At 38.6% G+C, this 21,083-nt stretch overlaps 2 protein-coding genes across 3 annotated transcripts; one reads left to right on the top strand and one right to left on the bottom strand.

Moving 5' to 3' along the window:
* Positions 1-1,544: 1,544 nt before the first annotated feature.
* LOC131324405 (pyruvate kinase, cytosolic isozyme-like) lies at positions 1,545-5,339 on the top strand. Its single transcript, XM_058356360.1, has 3 exons — positions 1,545-1,934; positions 3,662-4,123; positions 4,298-5,339. Exons 1-3 carry the CDS (start codon positions 1,629-1,631, stop codon positions 5,108-5,110), a joined length of 1,581 nt encoding a protein of 526 aa, XP_058212343.1. The 5' UTR covers positions 1,545-1,628; the 3' UTR covers positions 5,111-5,339.
* A 5,916-nt stretch (positions 5,340-11,255) lies between these two features.
* On the bottom strand, positions 11,256-15,838 carry LOC131324404 (expansin-A15-like). Of its 2 annotated transcripts, none has more exons than XM_058356357.1 (4): positions 15,690-15,838; positions 15,460-15,599; positions 14,811-15,123; positions 11,256-14,653 (listed from the first exon to the last, which is right to left on the bottom strand). In XM_058356357.1, the coding sequence occupies exons 2-4, from the start codon at positions 15,587-15,589 to the stop codon at positions 14,350-14,352; spliced, it is 747 nt and encodes a 248-aa protein (XP_058212340.1). In that variant the 5' UTR covers positions 15,590-15,599; positions 15,690-15,838; the 3' UTR covers positions 11,256-14,349. The 2 variants fall into 2 exon arrangements, with proteins under 2 accessions (XP_058212340.1, XP_058212341.1); XM_058356358.1 differs by having other exon boundaries at positions 15,460-15,616; positions 15,690-15,775.
* Positions 15,839-21,083: the final 5,245 nt, after the last annotated feature.

Raw genomic sequence — 21,083 nt, 5'->3', positions numbered from 1 at the left:
AAATGACAGCCCAGGACGTGTTTTGATAATTAATATCCGCTAAGGGCAAGGTAAAAATATTTGTTAATGCTGAGAATGTCCTTAACGGGCATCCTTGGCCGTCATTTTCCCTTAAATGTTTGAATGGCTAACACTGACCCTAATGAATATTGGGTTGGGCCACTCGAGCATTTATTTGGTCGTTTACTTTAGGGCTTCGGAATTACTAGTTAGAAATGTGCACAAGTTGACCCGGACATCCAGTTATAAAAGCAAAAACACCGACAATTTCAACAGACGAGTAGTAAGCCTTTAGATTTTGGAGGTTGCCAAATGCCATTTTCAATTTGCCTTTGACTCTATCTTTGCCAACAAATAAAAAGTAAGATGGAATACTCGTATCTCTCACTAATCCAAAAATATTTTGATTTCTATGATAAAACTTAAGTTTTTATCTAGATGTGATCATATCACATGGTATCACCGTCATATGCACTGGTTACCCTATTGATCTCTATTTACGCAGTCTTCGATGGAAAACCTCAAATGGAACTGTTTAAATGAATCATTAATAAACTACCATGTGTACATAGTAGGCCACAATATAAATGTAACAAACTCATTCATGCCATTCCACTAACTGCCACATCTGCATAGTTAAATTCATAAAATCTGAACATGTTAGTGCATTATTGGTTTCTTCCACCAACTTGATCACACTCACGTTTTTCTCGTACTAGCGAAAACATGACCATTCATAGAGGAGTGATAACTTGAGATATCTAAGCCAACATATCCGCACCGTCCTAAACGGTAGTTTAGCGAAAGTATTGAAAACTTTGGTGTGGGAGGTTAATATCTGCATAGGGAGAGAGACATTGAGGAATTTGTGTTCAATTCTCAACAAGGAAATAATACCAACAAGAGCATCAGCTTGGGGATCAAGTAGCGAATATTCCTTTTTACACATTAGTTAATTATACAGCAAGCTAGGTTTTGTTTTTGAATTTGGCAAAAGCTATGCTCAGCCCATTAAAGGGCCTAAAAGTAAAAGCAACTAAATTAGGAGCCCTGACTTCGCCATTTATTACTAATTAATTAAAGTGTTTGTCATGTCGGCAAGAAACCTCTTTTACTTGAAAATCCAATAAATTAATACTAGTAAATGGTAGTCCAGCATCATAAAGGGAAGTCTGCATTTTGGAAATTAATTCCTCCACGTTATGTTACTCCTTTTAACTTTTATGAATCGCTAAAAGAATACGTGGTTAAATTCATCTTTAATATCGTGCGCGCCATAGCAATCTCGGTGTCGAGAAAGTTTATTTTATAAAATTGAAAGTAATTCTTTCGGAGCGCTTTCAGTGAAAATAAAGGTTTTACTCAAACAACTCAAATACGGTAAGAATTGAAATTTCAGCAACTGGAAAATAATTATCAAATATGGAGCAGTAATTTTGGAGATTTGCACATTTATTTTGCACAATTTTACTTATTAATTAATACACCGACTGTAACTCAAAACTGAACTCATATAAATAAACCCTTCTGGTTAAAACTTAAAAGGTCATTAGTTCCATAAACCAAACACCTAAATCGCCCCCTCCATTCCCACTACTTTCAAAACTCCTCTCTCTCTCTCTTGCAAAATGGCCGTGCTAGGGGACTCTCTGTTTCTCTCTCTAAAATCCAAAACAAACGCGAGTGGTGCGGCGGAGGCAATGGAGGAGGATCAGAAGAAGCAGGGGAGGAGGGCCAAGACGAAGATAGTGTGCACGTTGGGTCCTGCCTCGAGGTCTGTGGAGATGGTAGAGAAGCTCTTGAAGGCTGGAATGAACGTCGCCCGGTTTAACTTTTCGCACGGATCTCACTCCTACCACCAGGAGACCCTCGACAACCTCCGTGCCGCCGTTCTCAACACCGGCATTATGTGTGCTGTCATGCTTGATACTAAGGTTTCTCTCTCTCTCTCTGCCTTTCTTTATTTGAATCTCATTATTTGACTGAGTCTTATTTATGTGCCTGTGTACTAGGTAAATAAGTAAAGAGGCTGTTTGTGTGTTTGTGTGTTTGTGTAGTAGGTAGCTGACAATCGGCATGTAAAAGTCCCGTTAGATGTTAGATCCTGATGATATGAATCGTAGTTGTACCTAATTAATTGGAGATTTAAGGCTCGGTTTGGTTACCAAATGGGTATAGATTTAGGTTTGGTTATTTTGACATTGGACATGAAACTCGAGATACAGAGCTTCCTCTGTAAACTTTTGTTGGTTTTCTGTTTTTTTTTTTTCTTCCCCTGACAAGGATGTCTGTGCTGTTATGCTTGACTCTAACGCCTCTCTCTCTCTCTCTCTCTCTCTCTCTCTGCTTTATTTCTTTGAATTTCATTATTTAACTTCACCTGTGTCGTGCTTTGAGTTGTATCTGGCTATGTACTAGGCAAAGGAGGTTGTTTGGGTATTAGGTAGCTAACAACAAGTACGTAAAAGCCCGTTAGATGTTAGATCCTAATGACATGAATCCAAGTAGCCTTAACTAATTGATTATAGATTTAAGGCTCAATTTGATTATCGTACACTTATAGATTTAAGTTTGGTTGTAGCTTCGTCTATTGTTTCTTTGTTGGTTTTGTCTTTTTTTCTGACAAGAATTTCTCTGCTGTTATGCGTGACACTAAGGCCTGTGTGTGTGTGTGTGTTTGTTTTTGTTTGTTTGTCCTTTCTTGCTTGACATAGGATAGTCCCATATTATATTTAGGTCGTTTTTACATGGGACTTGGAAACTTGAGTACAGAGCTTCATCTGTTTTTATTCGGGTTCTGTTTTCTCATACGGGTGTTTGGGCTTTGCTCCACTTATTCCCTGGGTATATTTAATTTCAGTGGTGGACGAAGGAATTCGATAAAGAAAGGGTGACTGCAGAATTAATTTGAGTTTCAGGAGATTATGGTATAAACAAATCAAATTGTGGGAGGGCCAAACATTGTTATTATTATAAATGCCTGCATATATGTAAATAAAAAGAAGTGTTTACTACAAAAAGTTTGGGTGCTGTGGCCGCACCCCCCGGAATCCTCTTTATAAGTATATACAAGGAATTAGGAGTAGGATTCCAGGGGGTGCGGGCCTCTGAGCTGCTTCTGATTATTCTGTTTTTAGGTTTTGTATCTATGTTACTGGCTCTTTGATTTCTAGTTCGATGTACTATTTGTGTCGATGTCAGTTAAGTTTAATTAGTTCACAATGGATGAATATGGAGAGGTTTTGGGTGTCATAGTAACAAACTTTTCTATCAAATATCCTTTTGGTTCCAAATGATTCCATATTTTTGAACGCATTAGTGGCACATTTGGTGTCCTGGTAATGTCTGGAACAAGACACTAATGCACTATAAGAAGGCAAGTTCATTTTTTACAAGCCCTACCTATTCTTTTAACTACGTACAATAAAAAACCTAATCTTTAAACTTGAAACATAGGCCAAAAATGAAGAGAAAAGGGAGTTTTGTTTCTCCCTGTTCGCTCCAGTAAAAGTTTGGGCGATTCAAATTTCTAAGTTGTCTTTGTGGTTTCGTTATGCTGAGTTGAAGATTAAGCAAAGCTTTTCTGGAACGCTGATAATGAATAGAAGAGGCACATTAAGAGAATTCTGCTGATGTAAATTGTATATGTTGATTCTTACAGGGTCCAGAGATACGAACTGGGTTCCTAAAGGATGGGAAGCCCATTCAACTGAATCAGGGTCAAGAGATCACCATCTCCACAGACTACACCATACAGGGAGATGACAACATGATCTCAATGAGCTATAAAAAGCTAGCCGAGGACTTGAAGCCCCAGAGTGTGATTCTGTGTTCTGATGGGACCATCTCTCTCACGGTTCTTGAATGTGACAAGGAGTTGGGTTTGGTTCGATGTCGTTGTGAGAACTCTGCAGTTTTGGGAGAGAGGAAGAATGTCAATCTCCCGGGGGTGGTTGTGGATCTCCCAACCTTGACTGAGAAAGACAAAGAAGATATCTTAGGCTGGGGGGTTCCCAATAAGATCGACATGATTGCTTTGTCGTTTGTTCGCAAAGGTTCAGACCTTGTCGAGGTTCGAAAGCTTCTAGGGGACCATGCAAAGACTATCCTCCTCATGTCTAAGGTATGTTCAAGTCTAGCAGTCCATTTAGCAACTTATGAGAGAAAAGAAAAGATTTGATTGTGTTTTCTCTCCTTGTTTGGATGAGAAGAAGAGAAAAGAGTGTGATTTCTCTGTATGTTGTTTGAATTTACTAGTCTGTTATTATCCTGTTTAACTTTTGGTATGTTTTTGTAGGTTGAAAATCAAGAAGGGGTGGCCAATTTCGATGAAATCCTTGCAAACTCAGATGCTTTTATGGTTGCACGGGGTGATTTGGGTATGGAGATTCCAATCGAAAAGATATTCCTGGCACAGAAAGTGATGATATACAAGTGCAACATCCAAGGGAAACCTGTGGTGACTGCAACTCAAATGTTGGAGTCGATGATCAAGTCTCCTCGACCAACCAGAGCTGAAGCCACAGATGTAGCCAATGCAGTTATTGACGGCACTGACTGCGTAATGCTTAGTGGTGAAACAGCTGCAGGGGCATACCCAGAACTTGCTGTCCAAACCATGTCCAAAATTTGCATAGAAGCTGAGGATTCACTAAACTACAAAGATGTTTTCAAAAGAATAATGGAAACTTCACCTATGCCTATGAGTCCTATGGAGAGCATAGCTTCAATGGCAGTGCAAACTGCCAACTGCTCAAAAGCAACTTTGATTGTGGTTCTAACCAGAGGAGGAAGCACTGCAAAACTTGTTTCTAAGTACAGACCAAGTGTGCCAATTCTGTCAGTGGTGGTGCCGGAGATTAAAACGGGTTCTTTTGATTCATTTTCCCGCAATGAGGCTCCGGCTAGGCATAGTCTTATATACAGGGGTTTGGTTCCTGTTTTGAGTTGTGGGTCGTCCAAAGCTTCTGAAAGTGAGTCGACTGACGAGGCACTTGAGTTTGCAATTCAACATGCGAAAAGTAAAGGGCTTTGCAAGCCTGGTGATGCGGTTGTGGCATTGCACCGCATTGAAACTGCTTTGGTGTTCAAGATATTAACTGTCAATTGATCTTAGAGCAAGATTTCGCATTTGGGGGCATCATTTTTGGTAAATCTAGCTTGCTGAGTTTCAATACTTCTAGCTTGGTAAGAATATAAACTATGTAATTGAGCTGAATTAGAGCTCGAGTTTTGAGTTCAAACTACCTTGACAGTTATTCTTCATTTTTGTTAATTACTTCGAGAGAGTCTTACGGTATTTCAAATGCAGTTTTTGACGTTATGCTTGTTTTAGCTCATGGATGAGGTGGCATTGGGCAGTTAACACTGGCTTAAGAAACTTTCTATTGTTGTTTTTTTGTTTGTGCTGTTAAGTTACTCAATAATTACATGGGTAACGACCCCTTGTGCACTAAACAGATCGGTGTGTGGGATCCACTTTCGTCACCATCCTTGCACAAGGGGTTGGTACCTTTAAAAGATCTCTATGTTCCTCCACCCTGAAAATTCACCAGATCTTTGGCCGCAAAGATTCTGTACATGCGAGTGTCATAAGCCACAAGTATACGTCTTCTTTGAGGAAACCAACTGACCAAACTGGAAGATGTATAGACACAAAAATGTTGGACAGGACAAAACACTATCTTAAGAGCCTTGCACAGAAAGAATTGCCTTGTCAATGCAGAGCTTCAAAATTGTGAAAATGGTACAGAAGACATGGAAAACTTGCCTTGATGCTGAGGACAAAGGTGAAGCAGAGACAACATGTTCAGGAACAGGTAATCCTCCATTGTCACTCATTGCCAAGAATCACTTGAGCGACTGATTGTGTTCCCTTTCTTCCAAAGAGGTACTATGGAAACATTTGACTGGTTTTAGCTTCATCCTCATCTTTCATGGGAACTTCTGTTGCTTCCATGGTTACTCAGTGGCACACGTGGCATGCGACAGACGGAGTCTTTCCAACATTAATCAAAGTTACTATTATAGCCCTGTAGGGTATATGGTTAGTCTGACAGACCCCAAATTCGCTTAGTGGTCTCTTTAGACTGCCCATTTCTTGAAGCATGTACAGCAATGTTAGGCATTTCAATTAATCAAAGAACGCATTTTTTTTTGGTTTAACCAGTCAAATTTTCTTCCAAACTCCAATAATACTATCTGTTTTATTTATCAGTTATCAGAATAGGTATTGCTTCTCTTCCTTCCCTCGGGTTTTAAAAATGACAATAACCTCCCTCCAGGTTTACTTTTTGTGTGTGTTTTGAGTGTCACATTACACCGTCTGTTAGTTGGCTGTCATTAAAATTTAAAACTAATAGAATTTGCTTAGGTCATCAGCTACATTGTTTCATTTCTCATTTTGCCCTTAGTTTAAACAAGACGCTTACATTATTCCCTAAAGCCCACACCTGCTTTCCCCTTCCCACTGGCCTGCACCACCCACTAGCTCCATCTCCATGACTGAGAATACCCATTCAACACCCTCATAACCCAATTACCACCTGCAGCCCGCTCCACCCCATTCGAAAACTCCATCCGTCAAGCTCCACCTTAAAATGCCTAAATCGTGATTTGTTTTAATAAACAACAATGAAACAAATACAATATTCAGGTACTTGGAGTGGTATATCTGGGAAGGAGAACTACTGAAGGTTGGGATTTCGCAATTAAGGGAATTAGGGTCTGGGGTAAAAGGGATCTGATGCAAAATTTATATCAATATTCATATCATACACATGTATGTATTTCTCATCGAAAAACTTGCATCATATCCTGAGGGAAAAGGTGAAGCAAAAACAACCTGCTACTGGAATAGGTAATCTTCCGTTGTTACTTGTTGTCAATTAGCAGCTGAGTGACTTGTTTCCCTTCTTTTAAGAGGGATTATGAATATATTTGACTGGTCCAGCTTCATACACTCCTCTTGATGTGAGGTGTTGTTGCTTCCATGATTATGCATTGGCACCTATGAGGCACATATATGGATATAGATACGGACATGGACACGAGGACATTGGAATTCTAAAAAAATGAGGACATTGACACGGCGGGAGACATGCCACGTGTATATTATTTATTTATAATATATATATATATATATATATATATATATATATATATATATATATATAGAGTCCCCTTCTTATGAGGGATCCCCTACTTAGCTTAAGTACGGACCTCATAGATCCCAATCGAATTTCGATGATCCGAGCCGCTCAATGTGATCAGAACGTGATTTTAAGGGTAGTAGCGAGAAATCGTCAAAAAAAATGGTCGAGAAGGGCTTCATCCGAACAGTTTTTTATTGAACGGTTCAAACAAAAACTGCTCAAATCAAGCCCTTTCCGGTCATTTTTTTTTGCCGATTTCTCTTGGGTACCCTCAAAATCACGTTCTGATCATATTGAGCGGCTCGGATCATCGAAATTCAATCGGGAAATGAGAGAAATGAGGAGGCCCGCACTTAAGGAGCCTATTTAAGGTCCTTACAGGAAGCTCACTGTATATATATATATATATATATATATATATATATATATATATATATATAATAAATATCGAGACGGTTCAAGGGACACCTAAAAAAACACCCCAAATCTCAAACTCATAGTTCCCGATCAAATTTTTATGATCCGAACCGTTCAATGTGTGCAGGATGTGATTTTAAAGGTGCCTGCGAGAAATTTACAAAAAAAATGATCGGGAAAGGCTTGATTTAAGCAGTTTTTATTTGAACCGTTCAATAAAAAACTGCTCAAACTGTTCGGATCAAGCTCTTCCCGGTCATTTTTTTTGCTGATTTCTCATGGGTACTCTTAAAATCACATTCTGATCACATTGAGCGGCTCGGATCATCAAAATTTGATCGGAAACTATGAGGTATTTTTTTAGGTGTTTTTTTGGGTGTCCCCGGAACTATCCCGTATATATATATATATATATATATATATATATATATATATATATATATATATATATATATATATATATATATCCATTTTTGAAAATAGCCAATCTCATTGAGTGATTCGTTATGAAATTTTTATGATTGATGCATCATTTGTGATATTAGTTTTTATGATATATTAGATAAGATATGTCATGTCTTAAGTTAATTGTGAAAATCAGAAATAGATCTACAAAATGCCTCCTAAGAGAGAGAGAGAAGAGAGGTGAAGTTGTCTGCAGTTTAGGGTTTAGTTCGCTGGACATATGTTCTTTTATAGGTTTAATTATGTTTTAACCTAATTTTTTAAAGTAAAAGTAATAACATATTTACCCTTGAAAAAATTTAAAAAAAATTTAAAGATGCACCCCCGCTATGTCCCCTATGTGTCTCATTCGTGTCTCATACGTATCCCATCTGTGTTACCCTGTGTCCCCATCTATGTCCCTCTCCAAAACTTAAATTAAATTATTGGACACACTACATGGCGTGTTGGATACGTGTCCCATGCGTGTCCGGACACGGCAGTACCTTGACTTCTGGAGGTGTTGGTGCTTCATATTTGGCACACATGGCATGCGACACAAAGGGAGGCAGAAATGACTAAGCTATGCTTGAAAAAAGGCCACACGAACAACATTTCGAAGAGAATGGCTGCTATTGCTAGCACTAACTTCATCAAAAATCTTTTACCTTCCTCTTGTTTTTTACCAATAATATGACAGCACATGAATCCTAAATTTTCTAGCAATAATAGGATTTGATCCAACTTTCATGAGCAATGTGACCACGATTCTAGTACAGGGGCATTCCAGATAGTAAAACGGAAAACAACTTATTAACAAAATGCATCCTCCGATTCCTTCTGCGAAACCACAGGCGTAGAAATAGAGATTAACTAATTGCAACATAAGAACAAATCAACACAAACAAGAAAGGTCACCTAATGTCCACCTCCATCCAGAAGATTGTGCTGTGAACATCCCCAACTTTGAGCCGGAAAATCCTGTCATTTCTCTCTTTCCAAATGTGATGAGAAAACAGAGGCAAAAGACTACCTGAAAGCTGAAAAGTCTTACTACCCCTCTCCATGGTTGCCCTCGTAGTCCCTCCGACAATACAGTTTTCCCCAAGAGATTTTTACAAAATTGGAAGGGAAAAAGGAAATTAAAAAGGTGCTTATGGTATTCATCTGAAGAGCCGTGCAGAGGACACAAAATGGGATCAGAAGCACAATACCCTATAATCAGCCTCTCGTGATGAGAGTACGACGAAATCATGATTGGTTTCTTAGTTTCCACATGAACAAGTATGGGCAAAGGATTTGAGGTAGATGAAAAATTGCAATTTAACAGAAACTGCAGCACTGGGGCATGAGAAACAAGTTGATATAGTATTTGATACCTGGCAACACAACTTGTGAAATCTTGTCAGAATGGGTTTGAAACCCAGAGCACAGCATCGGAACGAGGAAGAGAGTCATCTACATTTGCATTTGTGCAATTCCAAGGGATTAGGCTGGATTTTCTTTGGGTGGTTTTGAAGTGTTTGAGCGAGATGACCTTTAAATACAGTTTCTTTGCCCTTCTTTTTAGCTACTGGTATAAAAGTTTACCGGCAGTCTGTTTGGGTTCGGTTCGGTTCGATTGGGTTTGGTTTATTTTGTTTCTTTTTAAAAGATAAATACCACTATCCAGAGAAGATCAGGATAAAAATCTGCCAAAACTCGTTGTACAAAAATTCAGTTTTTTCTTGAAGAGAAATAGGAAAATACTCCGATGCCAAAGAGTGAGAGAGAAATGGAATCCCACGTTAGGATTATAATTGTGATTAAATTTAACAGGTTAACGTGAAGATGGTGAAATATATTAATATATGAACGACTATGATTGATTACTGAATTTAGTTAGAGCTATAAAAGAAATTTTAAGGCTGTATCTCGACGAAAATTGAAACCAAATGCAATTCGATTCTGTTTGAGATTTTATAACCGAACCAAAACCCAAATGAACTGACCTGAACAAATACTATGAGAAACCAAGCTATAAGGGAAGTTTTGGCAAAAAAATTTAAAAAATTCTAGATTATTGGATTATTATTATGGCCAATAATCCAACTTTTTTGGTCTCAAAATAAGAGATAAAAGAGTGGATGGACTGGCTTCTTGCCAACATGTGGCAAGAGCCCAAATAAAAATTAGGGCAAAAAATATCGCGAATAGACTATTTTAGTCTTATAGTACTTTTTTATTAACCCCTCTCCACCCCCTTCATTCAAGGGCATTTTGGTAATTTATGCGGTTTCCAAATTGGAGCGGAGAAGAAGTCAACTAATCGATCAAACTAGAGCCAATAAGCCAAATTAAAATACTCCTACTTATTTAAAAATTTCTTAAATGGCCTAAATAATCCAATAATCGGCTGATAAAAAAAATTCAATAATCCGATAAGTGGGCTTAATTATACCGCTAAAACATTTTTTTTTCGGAGCAACTTTCGGTGAGGTTTTTATTTCACACCGGTTGAGAATTTAAGGTTCGTTTGGAAGTTGTGGAAAGGAAAGGAAAATTTTAAAAAAATTTTCCACCCTTGTTTGGTTCTTAAAAAAGGAGAGGAATTTTTTTAATTTACAACTCAACTTTTCTCTCAATTTCTCTTCAATTTTCCCTCTCATTTTCCCTTCTTTACCTAACTTCCAAACAGAGCCTTAGGAGGGGTATTTTAGGGAATAGCAATTAGTACCTGCGGCGGGACAGGGACCAGGGTTTATTCTACTTCTCCTCCTCGTAGTATAAAACCCAGAGGTCACACAAGAGAAGACCAACACTACTTGATCTTATCTGAGCAGTCGCTCGTTAGGGTTTGGTCTGGGAGGTAGGGTTTGACGGCGACTGCGTCGTGTGGGAGTCGTCGGAAGAAAAGCGGAGAGAGAGAGAGAGTCACCCACCCACTCATCATGGGTTGCTGGCGGCCGCCCTCTCTGCTTGCTTCTTCTTCCTCCTCAACCTCACGCGACATTGTTAGCAGTCAACCCTTCTTCAACTCCCATTCGAAACCCCAAACGGAGGCAGCGATGAAGACTGCCCGCCGTCGGAGCCCATTCATTCAATTGGGCCGTGATGGCCGGAGCGGGCTCCACCCCCAACCCACAAAAATAACAAACTTTCTTGCAGTATTTTTTTTCAAATCTTTTCTTGGTTTTTCTCGTTTTCGTGATTTGCGTAGATCCATGCGTATGTTCTTCATGCATTCTCTGTCTAAGATTGTTTCTTTTTTTTGGTTTCTTACTAGAGTTATCTTTCGCGTTACGTATATTTTTGTGATAACGTATTAGTATTTTGGTTGAGAAGTATATAATCTCGTAGTAATTGCAGGCGCATCCTGCTAGCCCCTTTGATGGTGAGATAAGAAAAGAAAGGGCCGGCCATGGCTTTAACTTATTCGTAATAAATAAGACTGCCGCGTGGTCATCAGAGCTGGCCCGAATTGATTCATACAACTGGGCCGTGATTCATGAGCGGGCTGTACCCTAAGCAAAGTAACCAATTTTCTTTTATTGCTTTCTTGGGTTTTTTTGACTTTTTGATTACATTAATGTTTACCTTTGTAGTTTTATGAATTCTCTGGTTTTCAATGTTTACTGTGTTTCTTTTAACTTATAAGTTGTATTTTCGTGTTAATATGTGTACTCTCTTAGCGTATGGTGTATGGTACCATTATGGTTTTCTCCTACGATTTAATGTTTCTACTTTCTTAGCACATTGTATTGTACTATTTTGGTCCCGAAGCTGATACTTAATACGTATGCACTACCGGCTACTGCTTACAGTCCCATGGAAAAGATGAATAAATGCTGATGTGTAGTTTTGAGGGTTCTCTTAATTGTTCGTATGTTCAATTACCACTGCCAACAGTGTTTTTTTGATCCTATTGGAGGTTTATTTGGTCAGGCATTTGGAGTTAGTCTATTTGTTCACAAGTTGGCCCGATTCCACCCGAACACATGATTAACATGTGAGCTAGTTACTTAATATAGTCCATGTGGAGACTAGATGTGCCTTTTTTGGGCTGAAACATAGATTGTATCTTATTGGTGGAAGCACAAGTTTGGTTAATTTCCTTTAATCAGTATACAGTCTCCGTTGGGTGGAAGCAGCATTGGAAACTCGTTGAAGTTGATATGTTAACCATTCCAGATGAAGCTCATATTTGCATCTGGTTGGCTGTATGTTGTTATGTATTCAACTTAATATATGGCTGATGGATTTGAAATTATGTGTTTTGGTTTGAAGCATGGCAAATTTAGTTGGGACAAACTTTGTTTTCCAACTTTGATTTTTGGTACAAAAATTTTCTCAACAGCCATGACAGCACAAATGTTGGTGCTTGCAACACAACCTATTTACGCCCCAATAGTGAAGGCTTTATGAATGTAAAGGATTTTTAAACTATTGTAAATTGTGGGAACATCTAGTATCTACTAAGCAAACTTTGCTTCTATGAAGTCGGTATCCAATGAATGATTATGGTAACCTCCTTGAAGTTTTGGGCCAAAAGTGGTGGTACTGAGTTGTATGGTTGTTAGGAGTGTGGCTCGAGGAGGAATTTCTAAGGGTTATTTCCCTATCTAGAGAAGATGAGTTCTTCATAGATTGGAGATCCGATGAGAATTAATCGGGCTCAAATAGACATTGTCTCTCTGAACTCAATTGTTTAACCATGTTGCTAAATCTTCTGCACCCCCTTATGTACATTTTTTGCTCAGACAATATGCTGGAGCGATGATGCAGAAATTAGCAATTTGAAGCAACAGCAATAAATGACAACTGACACTGAAATGGGTGGAACCCCTAAGCAAGGGAAGAGCACAGAGATGAAGGGTATTTGAGCTTTCAATTATTTTCCTTTGGCAAAAAGCAGCACATCTTGAACTTCTATGTGTACACTGTTTTTTCTGTGGTTTGTCCCTGCTATATTTTTGCTTCCTCCGGAGTCATATCATGGGCTGATCTCTTAATGCATCACGAGGGAATCAATCATTACATGTCGACCCTGATCCTTGTGATGAAACTTTGCATGTCTCAAATGGAAGTGAAGGCCCTGAAGATTGTTAGCTTTTCAAGAAGTTGAAGTCCGATTATTTTATGGGTACAAGATCACCATACATTCCTTGATGGCGATATATAAAGGTGGACGGAACTGGTTGTAGAGGTGGAATCTCATTTCTCAGGCAACTCGGTTATTGTTTGCTTTGAAGATTGGATTTCTCTATGAATGGAAATGGATTGAACCTTCGTATGGAAACCTACTAATGATTAGTGTTTTCCATGCTTAACTAGTTCACATTGTAGTCTCTCCCTGTACTTGGTGAGCTTCAGTCCCTGTTTAAAGATTGAGACATTTGTTCATGTAAGGCTGGAAAATTTTCATTGTTCTCATTTAGCCGGAAGTTTGACAGTCAAGTGGCTTGGATGATGTTTTGGACAAGTAAGTAGTTTCTCTGATCTTGAAATTTGATGAGGTTCATTGTCACCAGGGATAAGGTACATAACATCAGTAGGTAAGACAATTCTTAATGTTTGCATTTGCATATATTCCTTCTATAATCGAGAAGTTAGGATTGCCCCTTGTTTGCAATTTGTTAGTCATTCCCTTCAACTTGACTGTTTGGGAGAGTAATTTACCTGGTTTTGAGATTGATTGAGATATATCTTGCCGGTGATCTAATTCACTCCTTCCTTCCTTTTAAGAGAAAATATATATTCGGGATTCATTTATTCATGGAAAAAGTGAAGAACAACTTGGAATATACCAACTTGAAGTACAACTTACAAGAGGAGGCTTAACAATTCTTGTGAAATCATTTACCATACAAATAGCTCGATAGAAGGATAGCATGTTTTTAGTGAGAGAAACAAAAGAAAAGCATTGCAATCACAAGCTTCAATCCTTGCAAACAAGCTCTGCCAGAAACGCTTGACAAACTGTCTTTCTACCTCTTCTGTCTGAAAAACATCCAGAAACAACCTAGCCTTGGAGTATCCTCTAAATTTGCTAAAGGTCTGGATAGATCCTTCACACCAACCCTTTGTTGGTGTAGGCGATGCAGCTACTAATATATAGCCGAAACAATACTTCTGTTAACACCCAGAAGGAAAAAAATAGCGAAGAAAATACGTGATTAAGCCATTCAGTCAGGGTCGTCGATAAAAGGGCCCTCTTGAGATCATGATCACTGCACAGATTATACAGGGCTAATACGATATACCATAGGAATATATAAAGCTCAATAAATAGTGAGAGCTAGTGAAGCTAAACTTCGGGATGGTTAGTTCATTTGAGGGGTGAAATGAGTTAGAATCAGAACTGGTCTCCCGTGAAGGTTTGTCCAAAAGACCAATTTGGAGGGGCCACATTGTTTGAGGTAAGACAACTGCCATCGCTGGTGGTGATCTTGAAAGAGAGGGATTGGCCGTCGAGGCAACCGTTGCTTTGCCAATTTTGCCCCCAGTTTCGGGACATCAGTTGCCAATCAGTGTTTGAGCCTTTGATGGAGACGGAGATCACATCTCCAGCGCCACCAACATTGGTTATGAGTACGAGGTTGAAGAACGAATGGCCATTTATCGTAAATCTGATTCCTCCAGTCTTCATGCACGGAACTCTGGACGAGAAAAATGAATGGAATATAAAATTATCAGAACTATGAATGAATGGAATATGGGTGTAGATTATTTTGATGTTTCTTGATTTCACAAGGCTTATTTAGATGGTAAAGTAAATAGGGTAGCAGAACAAATATGTTGTATATCATTATATACCTTCTGTACTGAACAGGGACAATCCCTGCTTTGAACATAGCAATGTGTTGAAAGACAGGCTGAGCAAGATCGAAGTGGCTTAGAGGAGGGTTACACCACCCTCCGGCATTGTTAGGGAGAGCATCGTTCGCAGGACAGAAGTTCGTTGCCGTGACTATTATGGATCCAGGGAGACACCAATTGTCGTCGTTTATGCATTTGATCTCAAAGCAAGCACCGCAACTCAACCCATTGTTGAATAGAGCCGTGCTCAGTGCAGCCGTGTTTGTGCCGTAGCCTTGGCTGTAGAGATTTCCATACCCACAAGCTCCTCCTACATTATCGAAAAATATTACTTCATCAACCTTATCTAGCTTTTGAGATACAAAAGTCCAGAATCATCCCATGAATTAGTGAATTCAACAGAATTGTTTTTGTACAGAATCGTAACATGTAGCACTGTAGCAGGTCAATTTCTAGAATCTTTTCGTGCATGTGAAATACGATAAAACTTTGCGGGAGAGATGCAAAATGGTGCACAGGATCGTTTGTCTGCTTAGCTAATCAAGCACGGGAAAATACAAAGAAAGCAATGGAGAATGACAGAGGGAAACCAAAAGTGAACAAGAATTTACTGAACATTCTTTGTGTTGAGGGGTTTGGTTCTTACCCATTGTACCAGAAGCATCATCACCTCCATAGAAGGTAGCATGGCCATCGGACCACTCACCGGTACTAAAGCCTTGAACACCTTTCAGGATTGCCAGAGAGGACAGAAGGCAGAATCCAAGAAAATCCATTGCAAATTTCCTGCAAATTAAAAGAAACTGAGTACTTTTCAGTAGGTGATTTGATATGATCAAGTCATAATCTTGACAAAGTTGGGAGGGTGTTAATTACTTGTGGTTACACACAGAGGCCTAAGTGTGAAACTCGAGATACCAGCTTGGACTTGGAAAGACTACTCGGAAAGACTTAGAGGTTATGAGAAGGGTGGGAGGGAATGCAATAGTATATATAGATGTGTGATGAAGGTTGTAGGGTGGTGGAGGTAATGATTAAAGAAGGGATCAAGCAGCAGGACAAAAAGGCACAGAAGTCACCAATGCATCCCCTCAAATCCAAGTAGTAATTATTTAGTGGCACCGTCATGTGGTGTCCGAACACCCTTTTTTACCACATATTTTTGTGAAGTCCATACATTTTGTACCGAGTCTTATAGAAATGTGTGGTAGAGAAGGTTGCTACCTTGTTGGGGGCACCACGTGGCGGCGTCCCAGGACCACCCAATAATATTTTCTCAAATCCTCTGTACCCTTTCCCGTCTATATTCATATGCTATGATTTTATTCATTATTCTACTGCTTTTACGAAGTGTGTACTATATAGTAGTACTTTATTTTGCTTGAAAAGAAAACTAAGTTCCATTAATATCATAACAAATACTCCTTGTCCTTGAAACCTATCTCTTTTTTTCATTTTTTTTTTGTTGTGGCACTTTCTTAATTATATAGCAAGAAAATGGAGTAAATTTCAAGAGTCATATACGCTAATCCATTGATGTACAGAACAACAGGAGAAAAGTTTTCACTGATATTATTTTTCCGTCCTCTTGCGTTGAATGGACAAGACGCTAGTTTACACATATACCATTGTACTTTTGGCCATTGAATTATAAGAAAAATGACAAAAAAATCCACACTAAATGTGACGGCCGAAATTGCACTGGGACAGGGGTAAGGAGAAAGGTGGGTACATAATATTTTGAACTCCTGATGCTTTTCAGTAACCCAATTCGAAACATGTTCAACCCAGGTATCGCTTTGCATTCTTTAAGATAAAAGCTTTATGATGCAATAAAAGAAAAGCAAGCAGTTGGAACACTCGGCTGGAAATGAAGATAATTGTCTAATTTTGGGAAGCTTCTTCGCTGTGGCCAAACTTGCAAGTTCAATCAGCGAGATTAGTCTAAGATGCGCGCAAGCTGGCCCGAGATATCCTGTATTACCAAAAATAAAAAGAAGAGTTAATGAAGTGTTTTCTCAAATAGAATGAAAGAGTAATGAGGCTGGTATACCTGTTTTTTTTCCCCTTCCAGAATAGCATCCCAAAAGCAATAGAACTCTCCACGTAGAGCGAGATCAGAAAAGAAATAGAACCCTATCTTGATATTGATCAAAGTGCAGAAGTTTTGCCAGATAGATTTACTCAGAGACGGGTGGTTTCTCAATAAGGTTTTAAAAATTGGTCGTTACAGTTTTTAGCCTTCCGATACTATTACATCCCAATATACTGGTGAGATGAAAAATCACATGTGCATCGGCTGCCATTCTGTATCGGTCGAATTTCTGATTCACAGGCCAGTTCACAACTGATACTAGACCATTACAAGGCGATTTAGCAAATAATTTCTTAAAAATTTATGACCGCCACAACCGATTCCAGTTACGTATCGCTCAATACTCCGGATACAGTCACATGACGACCGTTACCGTTATGTGTTCCGAAACCGTTTTGAAAAACCTTGTTCTCAACAAAACCAAAGCTGTGATAAAATCAGACACTCTAATAAGTCAAGGAGATTGTGGAGTTGTTGACCAATTTTCTTTTTCAATATTTTTCCTGGTAGTTATAGTTCAGTCTTAATTTCTGTCATTGAAAGGTGGAGAACTAATAGGAATTTGTTAATCCACAAGATTTACTTGCTTCCCCTCCCCCCACCCACCCAAAAAAAAAAAAGAAAAAAATAGAGGAGGGGATGAAGTGAGGAAATTCATGCACATGGGGTCAGTGACAAATTTATCTGGCCACATAATTTAAAAGCCAAACTGTGGGCCTGAGACTATCTCATCTCAATTTTTAAATAAACAGGGCAATGAAAAAAAGAATCTTCTATAATAAAATCAGATTGGGAAGGAAAACATATGCTTCTCTGCACAGGATTTAAGGCCAATTATTAGGTGCTCTCAGGGTACCATATGGTTTTTCCTAAATTAAAGATCGTCATCACACAATGTCGATCATCTCTTATCTCCTAACTATTCAATAGAAGTGAATGATAATGTCCCTATTCTATAATTTGTCGCTACGTAAATGGTTGAGAGTACCATGTAGGTAACGCCATGTGATTCTTAGCAAAACGCCGAAAAGCCCAATTGGAAGAACTGCTATGCATGTGATAAAAGTGAATGATAATGTTCCTACTGTATAGTTTTTCGCTACGTAAATAGTTGGAAATACTACGTAGGCAACGCAATGCGATACTCAGGCAGAACGCGGAAAAGCCCCAATTGCAAGAAGTGCTATGCATGCGGCAAAACCATCCAATTTTACTGGTGCAATATTCATGTACCTCCATCTCTTCCCTTTCTATCTTTCCACTTCTGTCCTCTCTTTTGTTGTTTTATACTACATGTTTTCTCCTCCCTCTGTTTTCAACTTCTCACTCCCCTTTATTCATCTTAGCTGCGATCGTACTTGCTTATCCTTTATTTTTATATAACATGCTCCTAAAAGAGCCCTGTAGGTTATCTTTACAGCTTAACAGAACTTCATTTTACAAAAGGGCTAATAATTGCTGTACTGTTCCTTCTAAATATATATTACCGAGCTGAGGTACAACTAGCTTTTTTCATGGAGTCGCATGGTCGAACCCGCTTGCGGTAAAAGTCCTGTGAAGTGCTAGATGGTATTTGAAAGAGGCTTTGTTCTGCTCGTGCCTTCAGTAGAAGCCTATGGGTGATAACATCCTTCCAAGATTTGCCTCGAGTCTGGAATCTCTATGATCATACGGCATGTACAATCGGCTGTACATCCACCCTTTCACCTTTAAAATAAAGAACTGAGGTATACATATATGAGGAAGAAATTAAAATGGACTAACTAATCACAATTAATTACACTATAGTAATCCTAGATCTAATCATTACATTTTTGTACAGGAACCGACCAATTGCAGAAAATGGTTTAAACACCATTATTAATCCTTTTATCCATCTACACGGTTTAGCCGTATGCTAGACATGAATATTCCTTCCAGGTCATGTGACAAGCTGGCATGTTATGAACATGCAAACTAAACAAGAACTTATATACACATAACCCATCAGATTATTAGGAAATACTAAATTAATCACACCGCTCATAAGTCAAAACGAAATACCAATTTTCAAGCTTGGATTAATTGCGCACTGCATGAGTACCCTGAAGTAAGTGACGGGCGTGTGGCCGCGCTAGCTCCCGAGAGATTTGGGTTTGTAGTCGGGTCCATATAGTGGCTTGGCTGTCCTCCGTTACCAAATAAAAAAATAAAAAATTGCAAGCTTGGATTAATTCTGTTTGTAGTTTCACTGTGGTTTAATTACTTCTTTTTTCCTTGTTTGGTAGAAGGATATTGGAGGGAATATAGCAATATGGGAGTAATCTATAGTTCTCTGGATATAGATTGTCATTTCTCAAAAGAGATTGGATTATTCACGGAGGAGCCGACATTCATAGAGGCGTTTGATCTCTCAACCGTCTGTCTCTGCTCAATGGTCAGGATTTTAAAAAAAAAATTTCTCCAAATTTTTTTTATTAAAATTCAGATCGTTCAAAATACTTTGAACGCTCGGGATTCACCTCTGCAAACATTTTTGTACGGCACACCCTGTAAAAAAGTTTTTATGTTCTCAAAAGAGTTAAAAGGATGAAGAAGGAATTATGACTTACAAGGGAACAGTGACTACCTTGCACTCCTTAAAAGCAACACAAGTGTAATAGTGAAGGGGTGAAAATATACCCCAAACTTCCACATGGGATCACGTGTATGCCAACTTGAGAGTGTAATTCCCTATGGGCTATAGCAAACGAGAAAATGGGGACATTCATTGGCCCAAGGGCCAGGCTACTCATTTTAACAGAGATAAAAGTGAAACTTTATTCATCTCATAAAAAGTTTTCACAGTGATTAAAAGGACCCGAGACAAAATGGCTTCACAACAAAGAACTAGCATCCTAAAAAATGGAACCCACACTTTCTGCCAATCATATACAGCCTTGAATTCAAAAGATAAGGTTGGCAAGAGGCCAACTGAAAACACCACCCCTTCTCTTAAAAGATGGCAGAAAAAAAAAAAAAGGAAAAAAGGAAAAAAACCCAAACCAAACACCACTATCTCATTAATTTAGGATCATTCCCTGCTCGGCCAACATGACTCTGTAACGCTCTTCATCAATTTCCTCGAAATGAGCAATCTTACTAATGATTTTCCCTTCATCACCATCATTAACCAATTTCTAACGACTTACTTATCAACATCACATACTGCTTGAGCCTTGTTTAGAATGATATTTATGTTCTATTCCTACTATTGATCCCATCTGAAGAAATATATATTGAAATTGCAGCCGCTGTCGGCCGGTTTGAAAATAACTTTAGGTTTTGTGTCTTATCGATTTTCTCCCATATATATAGATCAATTTTTTTGAAAACACCCATCACCTCAATAATTGTCTGAAATCTTCTTTTTCCTTTCCTTCCATCCTTCTTGGCTCTTGCTAGTCCTTTTTCCCAAAGAGATGACATCTCTGTGTACCTCCTCGTAGAGTCATAGTCTATGGAACATAAAAAACCAAAGACGCAGAGAGTCCGCTAGCCGGCCACAAGAGGCTAGAAAGGAAGGGTATATATATACAACCACATTCCAAACTTCCCTCTTATTCCTTCCAAGAAACTTCTGTTTAATTGAAAAAGCAACTAAGGGGTGTTTCCCCCAACAAAAATCACAAAAAACTTAACGCATTTTTCCATTTCGTTTCCACTAACGAAAAAGTTTCAGCATTTTACCATCTTGTTTTTACTAACGAAAAAATTGTCAACAAAAACTTTTTTTGCTACAGTAACTCTACTCACAAACCCATCAACAACTTATTCACTACAGGAAACAACTTGACATTTCTCAACAACTTATTCACTACCGGAAACACCTAACAACTTCTCAACCACAAATAAAAATCTATAAAGTTTTCACTACCGGAAACACCCCTAATTAAGGAAGTGAAGCTAGCCATCATCATATCATGCTCCTGGATGCTTTTGATGGATTAGTTTAATCATGTGGTGACTACTGTTTCTCCTACTTATGTTACATGGATCCGTTGTGCGAACCATCCGTATGGATACGAGACAATAAGGAGGTGAGTGTAGAATATTATGTATACCCGATATAAAAGGCGCTTCCGATCCGGCCGCAACGTTTAATATCAATGCACTATTAAGTTTATCTTGCAAACTAGTTTTGGGTTGTCATAGCA

The sequence above is a fragment of the Rhododendron vialii genome, chromosome 4a (genome assembly GCF_030253575.1).
Source record: "Rhododendron vialii isolate Sample 1 chromosome 4a, ASM3025357v1".
NCBI classification, from domain to species: domain Eukaryota; kingdom Viridiplantae; phylum Streptophyta; class Magnoliopsida; order Ericales; family Ericaceae; genus Rhododendron; species Rhododendron vialii.
This window is presented reverse-complemented; position numbering and strand designations above follow the sequence as displayed.

Excerpts from the sequence above, each read along its gene's own strand:
- LOC131324405 (XM_058356360.1), top strand. The coding sequence starts at position 1,629 with ATGGCCGTGCTAGGGGACTCTCTGTTTCTCTCTCTAAAATCCAAAACA. Across the intron at positions 1,935-3,661 it reads CTGTCATGCTTGATACTAAG|GGTCCAGAGATACGAACTGG; the intron begins GTTTCTCTCTCT and ends TGATTCTTACAG. Across the intron at positions 4,124-4,297 it reads CTATCCTCCTCATGTCTAAG|GTTGAAAATCAAGAAGGGGT; the intron begins GTATGTTCAAGT and ends ATGTTTTTGTAG.
- LOC131324404 (XM_058356357.1), bottom strand. The coding sequence starts at position 15,589 with ATGGATTTTCTTGGATTCTGCCTTCTGTCCTCTCTGGCAATCCTGAAA. Across the intron at positions 15,124-15,459 it reads TGATGCTTCTGGTACAATGG|GAGGAGCTTGTGGGTATGGA; the intron begins GTAAGAACCAAA and ends TCGATAATGTAG. Across the intron at positions 14,654-14,810 it reads GTCCCTGTTCAGTACAGAAG|AGTTCCGTGCATGAAGACTG; the intron begins GTATATAATGAT and ends TTTCTCGTCCAG.